The following is a 16,083-nucleotide window of genomic DNA, read 5'->3' as shown; positions in this document are numbered from 1 at the left end:
TCTAAGTGTTATAAAGATGTTCAGCAGAAGAAATGCATTTGATAAACAGATGTAACCTCTAAAGGTATGCCAACACTGTGTGTCGCATTATCACAGGAATCTGCACGTCTATCTTCAGTTGATGAAAATGTATCAATTATGTTTTTAAGCTTGGTCCTCATTTGCTTTCAAGTCTGTTTTACACCACGCTAATAAAACACAGATAAGAAAACTCAGTCAGTCTGTTGATAGTCTAATTACCAGCAAAAACTTTTGTTTATCTGGCTGCAAACTATAGGACAGTCAGTGCTGTGTGTGCTGAGGAGCATTTAATGTTTAGAGTTTCAGAGCTCTAATGTGCAGCTGTCAGAGCAATAAAATAAACATGTTTACTTAAGAGTTATTCTCATTTTATTTGCAGCAGCATCGTTGCATTTGGCTGCTTTATTTTTCATATCCTTTATAGATCCTTATCACCTGTATGTCTGATAATTGGATTTGGAGTGCTGCACTCAATGCATCCACTATGTGCAGATGGAAAGCGAAATGACACTTCAAATGCCTCCTTTTATGTGTGCATGCACATAGCCTGAAGCAGTGTGGCTGATAACCACTGTCATGAATACCCGTTATCTCTGAGTTGGGTTGTAGGTTTTGTTGAACCAGCTAAAGTAAAGAAAGCCCAGATATGTTTAATTGCTTTGCAGTACACAGCTCAGGTCTGTTGTGAACTCATTTAGTTAGTTTGGCTGTACTTTCTGAATCAAGACTTTTTTATAATAAGTCTCATATTTGCATTTTGAACTTGCAATTCTTCTTTAATAGTTTTTCCCATTTGGGAATGCCAAACAAGCAAATATTTCATAAAGAGATGGGGGTGTTAACTAGGGGTGGGTTTTTATAATCGATTCATCGATTAAAATCGATTCTGGCTTGGATAACGTAAAATCGATTCATTAAAATCCTGAATCGATTTTTTAATATAAATTTATTTTGTCCGAAATGCCAGAATCTCTGGTGACATCTCACAAAATTTCAAGAACCACCAAACAGTAAATGAGAGCAGGTACAGGGATTCTGCACATAGACTTAAACACACAGCGCGACCCGCGGATCAGAATCAGTTAGATGTCGCCTTTCTCACAGTCGGGGCTGAAAGCCGACAGCTCGCTGATCCGGGTCCGCGCTTTGTGTTCACGCCCTTTATGCGCTGATTCTAAAGCTGTTAGTTTGATCTCTCTCCAAACAATATTGACCGAATCAGCAGCAAAAGAAGATCCAAACGCTTCACATAAACATCGTCATGAATTCACTCTTTTACTGTTTTGCTTCCATTGCGATGCGCAGCTCTCCCTCTCTCCCTCCCCCTCTCCCCCCCCCCCTCTCTCTCTCGAACAGTTTCGCTTTCTTCATTATTCGCTTGCTTGTTACACCAGTCTACTGTTGCTTACAGCGCTGTCGGCCGCTGTTTTTTCCCCTTTTACATTCTTCCGAAAAGAAAACCTCATTTCTGCTGTTCAATACTGAACAAATTGAAACTTTTTAAAATTATTCAAAATGCAAAATGCTTAGCCATGTCTCTAATAAAACCGCTGTAACGTCAGAGGTAATGTTGATTAATTAATGGTTTTCTTTCGTTTTTGATGTACTGCAGAATATTTTTATAAAATCCCAGGCCAGGAAAATCACCTACATGTTTTTCTGTGTTTTATCTTCAGCTACTTTGACACAAAGGCATCTGCTGTGATGCTCACACCTTGGATAAAGTCTTGAGAGTGTCAGCTTCCTTTTTATAGATACAAAAATATGTAAATGTCCTGATCTGAATTATATCTCTGACTGTCAAAATTTCCCAGATTTAAATCGAATCGAATCGAATTAAATCGAATCGTGGATCGAATCGATTCGGGACCTTGTGAATCGGAATTGAATCGATTCTAGAAATCAGTGACGATACCCAGCCCTAGTGTTAACCTAACCTTAACCCCTGTGTGTATTACTGGTAGCCTGCATGTTGTTAAGAGGTTAAATTCATTCCCTGATCTAACAACGTGGGTGGAAGCAGACTGTTGTCTGCACCAGACTGTTGTGATTCTCTAAATCACGCCCACGTTTGAACCTCAGAGTCAAATCCCTGAACTATTTTATAATATAATTTTTCATAATAAGACCCCAATCACTTGGAAGTCTGTGACCCTATGAAAGCCAAAGACACTCTGACAGCAATTTGAAAGGGCATTTCATAGCAGGAAAACTGGATGGCCCTTAAAGTGAGATACTGGTTGGCCTACCTTTACAGTCGAGGATAATGTGCTGGTTCGTGGGGCTGATGTCAGCGTCGAAGTACAAACAGTGGGCTTTATTCAGTTCACATGTTAAACACCGTCGGGGGAACAGGCCCACAGTTTTAACACTGAGAAGAGAAGAGCATTTAAAAAACAGAAAAAGAGACAAAGCACATAAAACTTTTTGAGTAAGAAAGTAAAGGACATATTTCTTGATCTTTTTTCATGATAACTCCCCCGAAGCGAACAAACCAGTAATAAATCATATCCAACTGGAAAGTATTACCTGTCTCGTTACAGGCTGGTATAGTTTACTCTTTTACATAAAGCACATTTTTCACAGTTTTTTGGCATTTTTATATTTAACCAGTAGTCAGAAAAATAACTGGGAGGTGATTAATAATACAAATTTTATGTGTGAACTGGTGATAAAGTGGCCAAAATATTCAGATTAATCTCTACTAGTTCCAAAAAGTCAACCATATATCAATGTAAGAATAATGTGACAATTGTGAAAGTGAAAAATTCTTTGCAACCATTTTTTAAATATTTTTTTTTATCCCATGTTCATCATCATCATCATGTGAGTAAACTTACTACTAATAAAAGTCCCTTGAGTTCTCATGATATAAGTTCGAAAAGTTTTTAATCATTTTATAAAAATTATTTAATTAATAATAATGATGCAAACCTGAAAAGCTGCCGTCTCCGTGGTGAACCCTCAGTGCTGAGAAAATAACTGTTAGAGGACATAAAAGATAATTAGTGCAAACAGACATGCTAAATTAAACACAGAAGCTCATTATCTCCTTGTTTTCTTTGTTTAAGCGAAATTCATACATTTAATTACTAAAACACACATGTGCCATGTGTGGCATCCACAGTGAACCAAGGAGAAAAGGAGACAATTCAGTACTAACTACTTTGTTCATTATCAACCCAACTCTTGTTATTGTTGTTTTTTTTCTTTAAATTAAATTTCTCTATTTGTTTGTGGCTAAAAACATTTAAGATCAGCACTCTGGTCAGCTCTATTCGATCTTTTAAAAACACAACAGCATTAGATTAGCTAAGTAAGATTCAGTAACGCATGCTTGTGGTCACAGACTTGGCAAAACACATCACTGCTTGAAACCACGATCAGGAACTCTGTGATTAGAGGAATTATGAATAGGAGGGTACAAATTTCACCTTAACAAGCTCCTAATTTCTTAGAGAAGTAAAACAGAACAATCAAACAGATGGACAATAATAAAACTGAAATAAAATTACAATTAGAATAAGAGAAACAGAGTGGAAAAAGAAAAGTCATCTTTTAAGTTGGTTTTTTTTCATCTTATCATTTGCGAGCCTTATCTCTTCATGCAGGTTGTGGTGAGCTGAGAGGTCCTGATGGTCAAGGCACTGCCAGGTTTAATTTAAGCATCAACATTGGAACGGCCAGAATGGCTCCACCATAGGATGTAAGCCCGCAGACTGGTGTATATGGGGTCAACATTTCTCCTGGGTAGCCTGAGCCCAGAACCATACATGCTTTAAAGGTGATCCGTAAAATCTTAAAATCAAGTTGTGTGCTATAAGAAACCCAAACTATCGATTTCTTAACTACTCTGGGGTGAGAGGATGACTGTTTTTTTTAAATTAATTTTTTTATTGAGGTCAGTAAAGTTTGTAGGTTTTAGGGGGAGTTTTGCGGTCACACTCACAGGTTATCGGTGTCCTCATCAAAGGCAATGATCTTTGTCACCTCCCAGTTTCCAGACGTTAGATGTCGGACTTCATTTTGATCAGCTCTGAACTGAAAAAATCAGAACAACAGTAGTAGAGGGTCATTTGACTGAGCGCCATCACTTAACTCATGCTCAGGTGTCAGTCAAACACTACATATTCAAAAGTGCCCATGCCAGAAAAATATCAGTCATTAACCCAACAAAATGGAAATATTTATGAGCTGAATCAATCAGTAGATTCCATCATAGCTCTGATTCTCTACTGACAATAAAATAGTACACTGTTCCTTTTTCAATGGATTTCCTTGGATGTTTTTAATACACTTGTACATGAATATGTCCAAGATTTACATATAGTCATAGAATTATATAAATTTTTAGTTAAAACCCATGAGCAGTACACATTTGTTTGTTCAGCCTGGCCATGAGCTGTGGAGACATTCATACAAATCTGGTACAGGTTAGATGTTTGTGGTTTATTTTTGTCCTCATGACTAAATAAATGTATAAATTTAAACAGACAAACACACAGGAGCACTGCACTCACACGTGACTGTAGCAAAGATGCCAGACAGTACATTATTTGTTTGTAGCACAACAACAGAGATTGGAGAGACACTGTGGGTGAAATATGCTCTGCGTGCAGCTTAAATGCACCTTCAGGGAGAAGACCAGGTGGATGATTGGCTGTACGGAGTGTCAGACTTTAACATGCGAGACTGCTGGACTATCCTCAAGAAAACCATTTGTTAAGGTGGTGCCAGATTTTTTTTGGCTCAAGCCAATAAAGCTTTCATTATTCAGAGGGTTATAGAATATCTGGCAACCAAAGGGTTAAGCAAAGTTAGGCACAAAACTGGCATTTAAAAATCAATCCGTTTTTACATCCTTCAGGCACTAATAATGACTGAAAAGCTCTAAAAAGTAAAAATAACAGTTTAAATGAAAATGTCAAAGAAGATGATGTTAAATACATCCCAATCACAAAAGCCAGGCAGACAAAGAAAGGCACACAATCAACTTTGGAAAAATGGCTAAAAGATTGACAGACTAAAAAAGAAACTTCACAGTTTACAACTGTGCTAAAAACAAAAAACAAAAAAAAAAACAGTAACACAAGCAAGGTTCTGCATCTTTAATGACAGCTATGAGTCCTGCTCGTTTCAGCTCAGAGTCAAGCCTCTTTGCTGGTTGTTGAATTGCTGCAGACAGTAGAGGCTTGGGGTTTCTTCTTCCTGCTGAAAAGGTTTTAAAAACTCCAATTTCTTTTTGCTACTGTTCTAATCTAAAAGCCCTTTGGCACTGTTTTTCAATCATCTAATAAAACAGATTTGCCTTTGTTCTAATCAGTCCAGCTGTCTGCACACCTGGACTCTAGTTTCTGGAAGGCACACATCTGAGAAGTGGGCAGCCCTTCCCCGTGAACGGTGGGGTGTATTTTTTGTTAGTTTTAGGATGATCCCTAAACATGTTGGCCCTTTTTGCAATAAAGCAAATTGAGTAGCGTTTTTGCTGGCATGTGAGTTTTTGTGCAGTATCTGTTGAAACCTTGAACTGGTTTGCTGTGGTGAAGGGAAAGCTCAGGATGAAAGCTGAAGTGGTTGATTTACTGCTTGCTTTATGTTTCTAAACTCACATATGTCCATGACCTGTAAGTAGGGACTGAAAGAATAAGACTGAACTTCCTCCAAACGATGTCTGGGCTCAGCCCCCTTTTTTCCCAGAAGAGTAATCACAGAAGTTATCACAAAAATGAGGTTTCAGTTAAAGTATGCATCTTAACAACAAAAGCCCTCAATACTGAAAAATGATGCCAAGCAGTCAAGACCCACCTCGCTGTTGCCTAAACTTGGTTGTCACAGCACTCATGTCTTAGGTCTATCTGTGAGACAGCACCCGCATTAACAAAATGGGAATATTCAGCTTTCTAGGAATGAGAAAATTTTGGTGAAATCTTCTAATCATAAGTGTAATAATGACTTATGTTTCCAGGGAATCACAAGTCAAACTGACAGAGGGCTCAGTGCAGCCTCTGCGATGATTTGATCGCTGTACCGGTCTGTAGTGTTTAAAAAAAAAAAAAAAAAGTTGCACATGAAAGCAAGGATCTCAATTTTATTACATTATTACACACGTCATGAGTGAAGTAATAAGAATTGAACTTGCTCTAAACGGTGTCTGGGGTCTCACTTAGAGATGAGGTAGGAGCCTGGTTATTCAGGGGGAGGTCAGAGTAGAGCAACTGCCACTCCAAATTGAAAGGAATTAATTGGCTCGGACATATGACAAGGATGCCTCCTGGATGCCTCCTAACTGAGGCATTGCTAGGATGTCCAGGGGAGGGAAAACCTTGGGGGAGATCAGGATACCCCGCAGAGATGACAGCTCTCAGTCTGCTTGCATCTTTATTTCCCTGAAAGAAGTTGATTCTTACCTGACACAATGTCATAAAGCCACAAAACATTCTGGTTCGGTGGACTTTAATTGACCATGCACATCAGAAAACAGATTTATTATAATAATTCCAGTCGTGAAGATTATTATTATTATTATTTTTTACAAATATCAAAACAAAGTCGTTATTTTAATATAAAAATATTGCGTTATATTCTTTTTTTTTTTTTTGCCCAAACAGCCTGTTTACATTTTAGAACATTTATCAGACCTGACAAATCCATTACAGACCGAACAGGCTCAGCCAGAGATTTATTTCTGCAAAAACTAATACTGCATGAATTCTTACACTGGAGAACGAGTTCCCATAATTGGAAAACAATCTGAGGGAGTTAAAAACAGATTTCAAATAACCCTGCTTATTTCTGCTAACATCACTGAAATCTTGCATACAACTTGCAGATCTGTGGATGTGCATGGGAAAACTTTAATATCTGTGCTGATGAGAACAGGCTATTGGATTTTGTGCTTGTGTTGGTGGGGGGAGGGATGAGGGCTATCATGAAATAGATGATTATTGCAACATTTTAATTAACAATTCGACAGCATCACAAATAAAGGTGACTTTAGCTGCGGCTTTGATGCAACATCCATCGCATTAACATAAAGTCTTGATCTCAGTCCTTTATAGACTTTGGTCAGATATTGGTTTTATCTCACTTTGAGGTACATAGTGTCTTAGTTGCCTTGACACACAATAATGGGCAAATTTGAATCCTACAAAGTCCATGTGAAGAGGTTGGAGGGGTGGCAGGGCCATGTCGCATGTTTATAAGACAGGAGATTGTGGTCTGAGTCCACAGGACTTGCACTTTGTCAGATTTATATAAGCCTGCGTTTTCCTAATTCTAAACAAGTAGTATTATCACCATCAGCACTTAAACTGGTATGTCACGCTCTACTGTCAAAGGATACCTTGTAGTTACTGAGGAAAATGAATACGCACAGTAGTTACACAATACATATATAGCTTTAAAGTGACTATGAATTCAGCATTCACCTGCGTAGTGAACATGGCAATATGATGAAACTCTCCTCGTCCTCCTTGTTTGACCGGCACTGTGAGGAAGAATCTGTTGCCATCTTTGGAAAACACGGGTTCCTGATTCTGTAGAAAGCAAATATGTGTCATATATTTAATATTATTTTAACAGATGAACCAGAATGTGCCTATTTATTTCTTAGAACATTAGACAAATTGCACATTTTCCAGTGTATCTGTAAAAGAAGCTGTGGAGCATGCTGAAGAGTCCTGCTTTCAGAGGCATACATTACATAGTTGCCAACTGCATGAACAAGTGGATGGAAATTATGCGCGGATGGCCTCCACAGCTGAGAGATGGCCAAACCACTTTTTTACCTGAAAGTAGCAATCTGCAGTGATTGTATATAAAGAGACTGTTGACTGACTAAATGAGTGACTACCCATTTTGTGGGAAGAAAATGGATTGTTAGCATGGATGGCAGTGAGGAAAGAGGATGGATGATTTAACTCTATGTGGCACTTTAAGCAGGACAGTGGTAAAAAAGAAAGAAAAAACAGAAAAGTTTAGTCCTTGAAAACAGCTACTAAACTGTGGTCGGATTTTGGGAATTTAAATTCATAACAGAAGCCCTGCATTGCCTCATGTAGACAGGCTTTACAGTGCAGAGGGAGTTAGATGTAAATAAGGGGCATTATAAGAAATGAAAGGGGCATCATTGGTGATATGTGATTCATAGGGTATTTGATTCTATTTATGTATCTGGTGATGCTAAGTTCGCCTTTTTAAATGTGTTTAGCCCCTCAAATTTAAAGGACACACAAAGTTTATGGGCTGGATTAACCCTTTACCATAACTCACATTTTTTCTCTTAAGAGGGATTTTATTCTTCAAAAAAATATTCTTAAAATGAATTAAGGTAGTCTTAGTCTGCATACCTGGAGTAGTTGTCTGATAACAAAAAAATGACAGCCAAATAAAATGTCATGTGATATTTTATCTAAAAAAAACAGACATATGCATTTTTCAAACTAATTTAAATGCTCACTGATTAATAATAAATTCATATTTAAAATGAGTTTAAATTCAGTCCTTGTAAAATCCATAAAAAGATGCAATTTTAGTTTTAACTTGTCAACTAAATTTGGATTTAAAAGCCATGATCATCTGAGTAAAATTTACACAAAAATCCACATTTAACATTATGAAAAACATTATTAACACTATTTAAACTACAATAATAGTTACAAATGATTAACATAGAAGAAAAATATGCAATAATGCAGTCAGCAGGTACCGTATAAATTAAAAAAAATAATTATTAATATTATTAATAATAATAAAATAATACAATTGAAACCTTTAATGTGATTATATTTGTAAATTGCTCAGCAAATGTAGACTTTTGTCTATTTTTAATTTTTAAAGTGTGATTCTGTGTTTTTAGTTTCTCTAATTTTCACTACTGAACATAAACAACACAAAATCACATCACTGCACACATGATATTTGAAGAAAAGTTTAAATCTCTGGAACCAAAACTGTGAAAAATAGAAACCCTCTTTACTCTAAACTCTAAATTCTGCCTCAGTTTGGGATAGATTAACTAGAATGGATTTTTACATGATGTTATATATTGGTATTGAACAGAAAGTCATTAGCAAAAGACCTGTCTGCACTGGCACAACCACAAAATTGAGCTTCTGTCAGATTACCACCTTTACCGATACACGCAGCTTGCCAAGGATGTCAGTTGGTTAAATTAGACACTGCTTGAGCCAGCCGGGACTACAAGATCAAATCCTGCCAGAAACTCTCCTACTCTGCCTTCATCACTGCTCTGATAAAGCTCAGAGCTGACTGCAGACCACCTTAGGAAGAAATGAAAACATAGATAAATGGGAAACTGATTTAAATCTGAACTGATGATAGTTAATATAATTAATTTATCAAAATGTAAAAGTAGCAAAAACATGTTTGTGTGTTGTTCTGGCTTTTATTTGGCACTGGGTTACTGAATATTCATAGCCCTTCCAACATAAAGCAAAGGGGCTGATGAACAAAAAGAACACATTATTTGTAAATTACACTTTTTACATGAAATGTTTACTTATTATATTAATTTGTGGATGCTAACAGTTTAAATTTTTCTTGAATTGAAAGCCTCAAGAATAAAGTTTAACATTTTTTTAAATGAGCCTCATAAATCAACTGAAAAACAGGCTGCAGTATTTTTTTTTGTCTATACCATAGAGTCAGGAAAAGGGAAAATTCACACATGTGAATAGTCTTTGCTCTCGCCTCACCTTTCAGTCTGTGCTTGAGTCAGTTTCAATATTTCAGGGATACAGAGACTTTGAGAGTGTCTATATAAATACAGATAACTAAGAAATTCTACTTTGTGTTGCGTAATTTTTGAAAAATGTTGAAGCAGACATGATTTTCAAGTGAAATTACAGCAATGGAGCACAAGCTTTTCAAAGTGACAGGCACTGACATGTAGAATAAAGAGAAGCTTACCTGCTTGGAGAGCCAGAGCTCAGAGCTTTCTTCATGTCTCTGAAAAACACATCAGAGCAAAATGTCAAATGAGTGTTAATTCAGCCACATCATAAAGATCTTCTCATCTGTTACAGCCTTTCTTTCAAGGTTCTATTTTCTGCTTCTATTTGGTGCATTGTGGTTTGGAAACTGCACGATAATTGATGTAATCACGTTCTTTCCCAAAATCATTGGTCTTTTATGTCAGCAAAATATTTACATAAGTGGTATATTTCTAATACTGTGTAAAAGTGATGCTGGAGTAGCACTTCAGTGGCTCATTTTCCAGACATAATCATCTGTCATGTAATGGCCCCCTTATTTTGCTGTTTATTTTAACACACCACTTGGGACATCATTCCCAGTTTGAACCCTCATTTCAAACCAATATGCATAAGCAGAAGCCAGAGTTTTGGCAAGAGGGCTCTGGGTGCTGTTTCCAGGCCTCATCTAAGCTGCCTCTTGGCTGGACAGCGTGTTTGTCCATGCAAATCACACCAAATCAGAAAAGTGCAGAATTGGAGAGCGGCCTGTCCAGTCCCACGGTTCAACTGCGAGGTTAACACTGCTCTGTGTTGCCCAGTAAATATGGAGAGAATGTGGAACTGTGCTGCAATTTCGGCAGAATTTTTTCTCTAAACTAAAGAGTGCTTTTAAAACTTTTTCCGTCAGGAAGGCCAAAAGTACCTGTGTTTCTAAGTTTTGTTTTCATCACTCAACGACAAGTTACTGAACAGCCATTGGGTGAAACTGTTCTCAAAGAGGTATTAGGCGCTGTACCAAACCCCTCCTTGCTATAGTTTTGGTCGCTAGCAGTCTGGTCGCAGTCACCAGTTATATGTATGAAAGACACCAACTTGTCTTTGGTAAAGACACTTTGAAAAGTAAACAATGCACACTTCAAACTAGAATTTGCAAGTAGCTAGTGAGTGTTCCCAGAAAAGTCAGTATCTTCCATGCAAACTACTGGCAATTTGGCAGTCTGCTAACGACTGAAGCAGTTACAGGTAGGTACAGTACTCTGTGACAAACTCCAGCTAGCATCAACCATATCTTCAGCACCAACCTCCAGCAACCACTTCCCAACTGTCTCTGGGACACACATTTTTCTCGAACAACCCGACTTTCTCCGTGGCAAGCTAACAATCCAGCTAAGTAATAAGCTTTACAGCCATAATAACAGTTACAGGGGTTATTACAAGGGGGAAGACATCTCTCTGAGTCTGCATGGCACAGGTCCTCTGTGGGGAGAATCCTCTAATTGCAGCAATTAAGCCTCCTCCCATATACAGAACTTATTTCAGTAGAAACTTTCTGGATTTAAATGCTTCCATTAATATTTGTGTGATATAAAAATTAATGAAGTCCTATATTTTGTCAGTTTTTAGTGATCTGGTTTCAGAAATACTCAAACCTGCCACAAGCAAAACACGAGATATTAAGTAAAGACTTAACATCAGCTCTTTGATCATAACTAAACACTCTATCACATTAAGAGTTTAATGTGGTGCCTGTGCAATGAAGATAACACATGTCTGTGTAACTGCTGAAAAGGTTAATGAGAGTCATGCAAAAACAATCAATGTGCTTTCTGTTTAACATGAATAAAAGATGCCACCCTTGTTGCCTATCCTTACTTAGATCTTCATCTCACAGCAACAAAGCAGACAACAATCAATTGGCGATCTCAAAGAAGAAAAGGATCTAAAGTAACAAGAGCTGAAGTTAAGAAAGACAAGTTTAGAAAAAAATGCTCGTGAGTTTTACCTTGAAAATCAGATAAGATGTTCGAACTCACAAGGCAGATCTAGCCTTGGTCAAATGATCTCTTAGTTAAGTGCTAGCTGCAAAGTTTTTAAACATGAGTGAATACTTTGTTATATCAAAAACTGAGAAAATAAGTCTTTTTTCTATATTAAGGAAGTTAGCGATACTTTATAACATGAGATAAAAGAAGGAAAAATGTGTTAACAATTTTTCTGTCCACACAAAAAAACACACACACAGACCGTGACGCAGGCTCCGGTGGTGGTGTCACACACAGTCAGGATGGAAATGTTCTGGGCCCGGTTTAACCATCTAACAGATGTCTTGGTCTTGCTGATCCACTTCACCATTGTTACATAATGTTCCCTATAAAAAAAATTATATCATAATGGTCATATCATGTCCTGTAATTACATGTTCACAAGCTAGATGCTTTTTTAATTTAGCACATCTAAAACCTATTAACAACTACAAACAACTGCTCTACACACTTAAGAAAATGAACCATTTGCACAGCTGAGCTCACTGGTTTTTACACCTCTACAAATTACCTCAATGTCAAGCTGCTTTTTTCCTTTTGTTAGTTCTCTTCCACACAGTCCTATCATGCTGGTAAATGGCATGCAGACTTTCAACATTCATTAATATCCACTCAATTCTGGCACACAGTAATGCAAGATTTCTAAATGGTATTTGCAGTTGTAAAATAACTGTGACACCAATTGGTCATTGTTTGTTTTTTTTTTCTTCTTCATTTTAAGAACTGAAAGCAGTTTTAACAACTACATGCGCAGAGTGAAAGATTTCCCAATTACAGGTGCAAAGTTAAGAGTGAGAAAAAATGATCATCTGAAGTTTGAAATGTCCCTTTAAGTGGCACAGCAGCTGGTGCAAAAGATTGGCAGGGAAAATGCAGCTCCTCTCACCGCAGCTTGAGTGTCTCTGGAGGCATGAGCTCCAACGTGTGCGTCGGCCCGTAAAGGTTGACTACATAGAGCTTCACCGCTGGGTTGGGTTGACCAGCCTGCATGCAGAACCAACAGTCCAGAGTTTAGACAGAAATGTCACTTCACTGCTGCGGAAAAATACTTTATGCAACACTCTCCAAAGTGGCAACTGTGACTTATAAAGTGCTGCCAAATTAAGTGATTTCGAATGAATAATTCATTGAGAGTAGTCTTTAAAAACTTAAATGCACATATGGTTATGCTATTATGTGGAAACAATTTAGAATTTTTTGTCACACAAACTGAAAAACAGATACAAAAAAAGACAGAAGAAACACTACATAAATACTTAAACTAAAGCAAGTACACATGACAAACAGACATGTTAAACTTGACAATTTCAACATTATTCTGCATACAGAGGAGTCCTAGAAAAACCCTTACCTAAACAGCTTTAACACTACTGGAAACGTGCACTATGATTCCTCATTTGGCTGACCAGATGCATTTAGAGCAAAGTTTAAAGCGTTAGGGGTATTGTTTGAATTAAGTTCATATCTGCTATATTGCATTTTATTTTCAAATGTTTTCACAAACTTGACCAGGGTGTTCCTGGCCTTTCACCCAATGACAGCTGAGAAGTTTAATAGGATACTGATATGGTGCAGACCTATAAATACTCAGGTTGGCATCTGCACAACAAACTAAACTGGCCTTGAACATAGATGCTCTCTACCAAAAGGGGCACAGCTGTTTCTTTTAGCTAAGAACGCTTAGATCCTTTGAGATCTCCAGCAAATGCTGCATGTTTTACCAGTCAGTCATGGCAAGTGTCTTTTATACTGCACTGGGAGGCAGAGGGGAAGACAAGGACTTTGGCTTTTGGACAAATAGCTAAAAAGGAAGGAAAGTGGGGTCATTGGTGTTTGGTGGAGAGATGCACAGTGATCAGCTTACTTCACTGAGCTGCAGGACAGAACGGCTCAGAAGATCCTTGGTGCTCACTGTCATCAGGTTATTGAACACCTGAGTCAGTGGATAAATATCCAAAAGTCAATAGCCAAGGATCCCACAGCCATCTGTTACTTGCTCTGGCTGTCTCTGTTTCCTCTTCAACCATTTAACTACACAATTCTTATATAAAAATAGCTTTTTTGGTGGTTATTTAAATATAGTTAAACACATGTTAAATTATTGTGATAAATTTGTTATTTCTCACGAAACACTAAGTAAATTCTTTATTCCTTTGTTGGATCATTTATGTTAAATAATATAAACAAATATTAAATACAAAATACAAATGTTAAATATGGCTTTAGAATCAGTGTGGCTGTTTAGATTTTTAGACAACTAGGTCAGCCGTTATTATACTGTTTAAGCTAAGGTAAAATATAAAAGTGTAATCATTCTTGTCTCAGTGAAAAATTCTACCCATACTGGAGCAGGAAACAAGTCACAACTCTTCACTGGCTTGTCTTGCAAGTGGTGCCTCTTGTTGTTCGTCATCAAACTCATCTACTACCAAAAAACTCAGAAATACAGAGAAGCTTCTATGTGAATAGACTACCAAAAGTCTATGTGCTGGCCTTAAATATAGTTTACACACAGATGACAAATGGTCATCTACGATTATCATCACCAGGGGGCAGTGTCATGAAAAACTCTTCTGTGGGCAACTCTTGCTTTTGTAGCTCTTGTAGTCATTCACGCTGTCATGGAAATGCGTGTTAAACAATAAAAACCATCTACTGCAATTTCCCCCATTATTCTTCCCCCAAATTCCGCTGAGGTTCCCTTTCCTTTTTCTGCCCTCTTTTCAGCCAGTTAGCATTCAACCCATACAAGTGTCAGTCCTGTTGGGCTATATGTGGTGTTGTTTTCTAAGAGGATTCTACACAAGTGCTTCTACATCACATCCATTATATACACGGAATTCTTCTCTCTGTGTAGCCAAATACATACGAAACCAGCTGATTTTTTTAAGAACATCTAAACTAAAAAAGTGTGTTACAACAACAGCAAGTAAAACACTGAGCAGAAAAAAAAACCATTTTGTATTATCACAATAACGTAAACAACCATATCTTATAGGCTACTATATTTCTGTAAATTAAGCTGAAGCATGATAGCATTGACACCAGCTGCTTTATTTTTACTTTTATTCTTCCTCTTCTTTTAGCTTGACTAATGGAACCCAATCTGTACCCCCCTCACCCTAGCTCTAGAATTCTAGAATCCTCTTCTGTCACACCAACCCTGTGGATGTCCTCCTACACTACACCCAAAACCTTCTCTGAGGTTCCCCTTTCCATCCAGTCTGGTAGCTCCATGTTCAAAATTCTTTGTCCAAGAATCCCAGTTCTATTCTATTCTGCTCTGTTTATATAGTGAGTCACAACAACAATCACCTCCAGACTGTTTATATTGTAAGGTAAACCTCTGCAATAATACAGAGAAAACCCCAACAATCAAACGACCCCCTTTGAACAAGTACTTGGCGACAGGGGTAAGGAAAAAATCCCTCAGGGAGTGGCAACCATCTGCTGCGACCGGTTGGGGGTTGATGGGAGGAAGACAGGATAAAAGACACACTCTAATATCCCTTCTCTGTCCACATGTCCAAATCTCAGCTCCCAAACCGCTCAGTCTGAGCTGTCCCTCTGACATGCTGATTTCTATTTCTGTGCATCCTGGTCACTTCCAGTGAAAATCTTAACATCTCCATCTTTACCAGCTACAGCTCTGCCTCCCTTCATTTTGTCTCCAAACCATAAACTATCGCAGGTCTCCATACCATCTTGTTAATCTTCCCTTCCACTTTTGATGGTATCATTCTGTCACAAATCACTCCTGTCACTCGTCTCCACCCACTCCACTCTGCCTGTACTCTCTTAAGTCACCTCTTTTGTTCACTGTCTGTTGACTTGGATGGTTGACACCAGGTATTTAAATCCCTCTTCCTTTTATTTAGGATAAAGGATAATGTATGTGTGTTATATGCATGGATGTCGCCTAAGTGACGGTTACCTTGGGGTAGGGGTACTGCTTTCCTTTTGGGTATGTCATGCCAGTGAAGCGAGGTAAAGCCATGTTGGGAACCAAAGTGTCATTGAGAACCAGGAAGGCCAACCTCTCTCCATCAGGAGACCACCAGTGAGCCACATGGGTCTGGAGGATCTCCTCTGTTTGGAAAAACCAGCAGAAAGTTTTAATCATTAAATTAATGAAGGGGGGGGGGGGCTGAAAGTATTAAAAATAGCTCAACATAAATGCTGTTCTTAAAGTCACAATGTGAAGATTTTTATATCGAGGTCCCAAATTTGAAGGCATCAGCTAATATTAGTTAAATTACTAACTGTACTGTAAATGGGCTCAGTTTAGTATAACGAGAAAACGC

The 16,083-nt window shown here is 37.8% G+C and overlaps 1 protein-coding gene across 5 annotated transcripts in view; it reads right to left on the bottom strand.

Annotated features, from left to right (window-relative positions):
- dpp10 (dipeptidyl peptidase like 10) overlaps positions 1-16,083 on the bottom strand; it is a 253,842-nt gene that overhangs the window by 17,872 nt on the left and 219,887 nt on the right. For all 5 annotated transcript variants that reach the window (XM_026143890.1, XM_026143891.1, XM_026143892.1 and 2 more), the window contains 8 exons: positions 15,714-15,868; positions 12,666-12,763; positions 11,982-12,105; positions 9,952-9,990; positions 7,449-7,556; positions 3,971-4,062; positions 2,956-3,003; positions 2,271-2,392 (listed from right to left, as the gene is read on the bottom strand). In XM_026143890.1, the coding sequence (XP_025999675.1) occupies positions 2,271-2,392; positions 2,956-3,003; positions 3,971-4,062; positions 7,449-7,556; positions 9,952-9,990; positions 11,982-12,105; positions 12,666-12,763; positions 15,714-15,868 (786 nt within the window). The remainder of the gene's footprint in view (positions 1-2,270; positions 2,393-2,955; positions 3,004-3,970; positions 4,063-7,448; positions 7,557-9,951; positions 9,991-11,981; positions 12,106-12,665; positions 12,764-15,713; positions 15,869-16,083) is intronic.

This window comes from Astatotilapia calliptera, chromosome 16 (genome assembly GCF_900246225.1).
Source record: "Astatotilapia calliptera chromosome 16, fAstCal1.2, whole genome shotgun sequence".
Classification (NCBI taxonomy): domain Eukaryota; kingdom Metazoa; phylum Chordata; class Actinopteri; order Cichliformes; family Cichlidae; genus Astatotilapia; species Astatotilapia calliptera.
The sequence above is the reverse complement of the archived record's forward strand: the minus strand, read 5'-3'. Positions and strand labels throughout refer to the sequence as shown.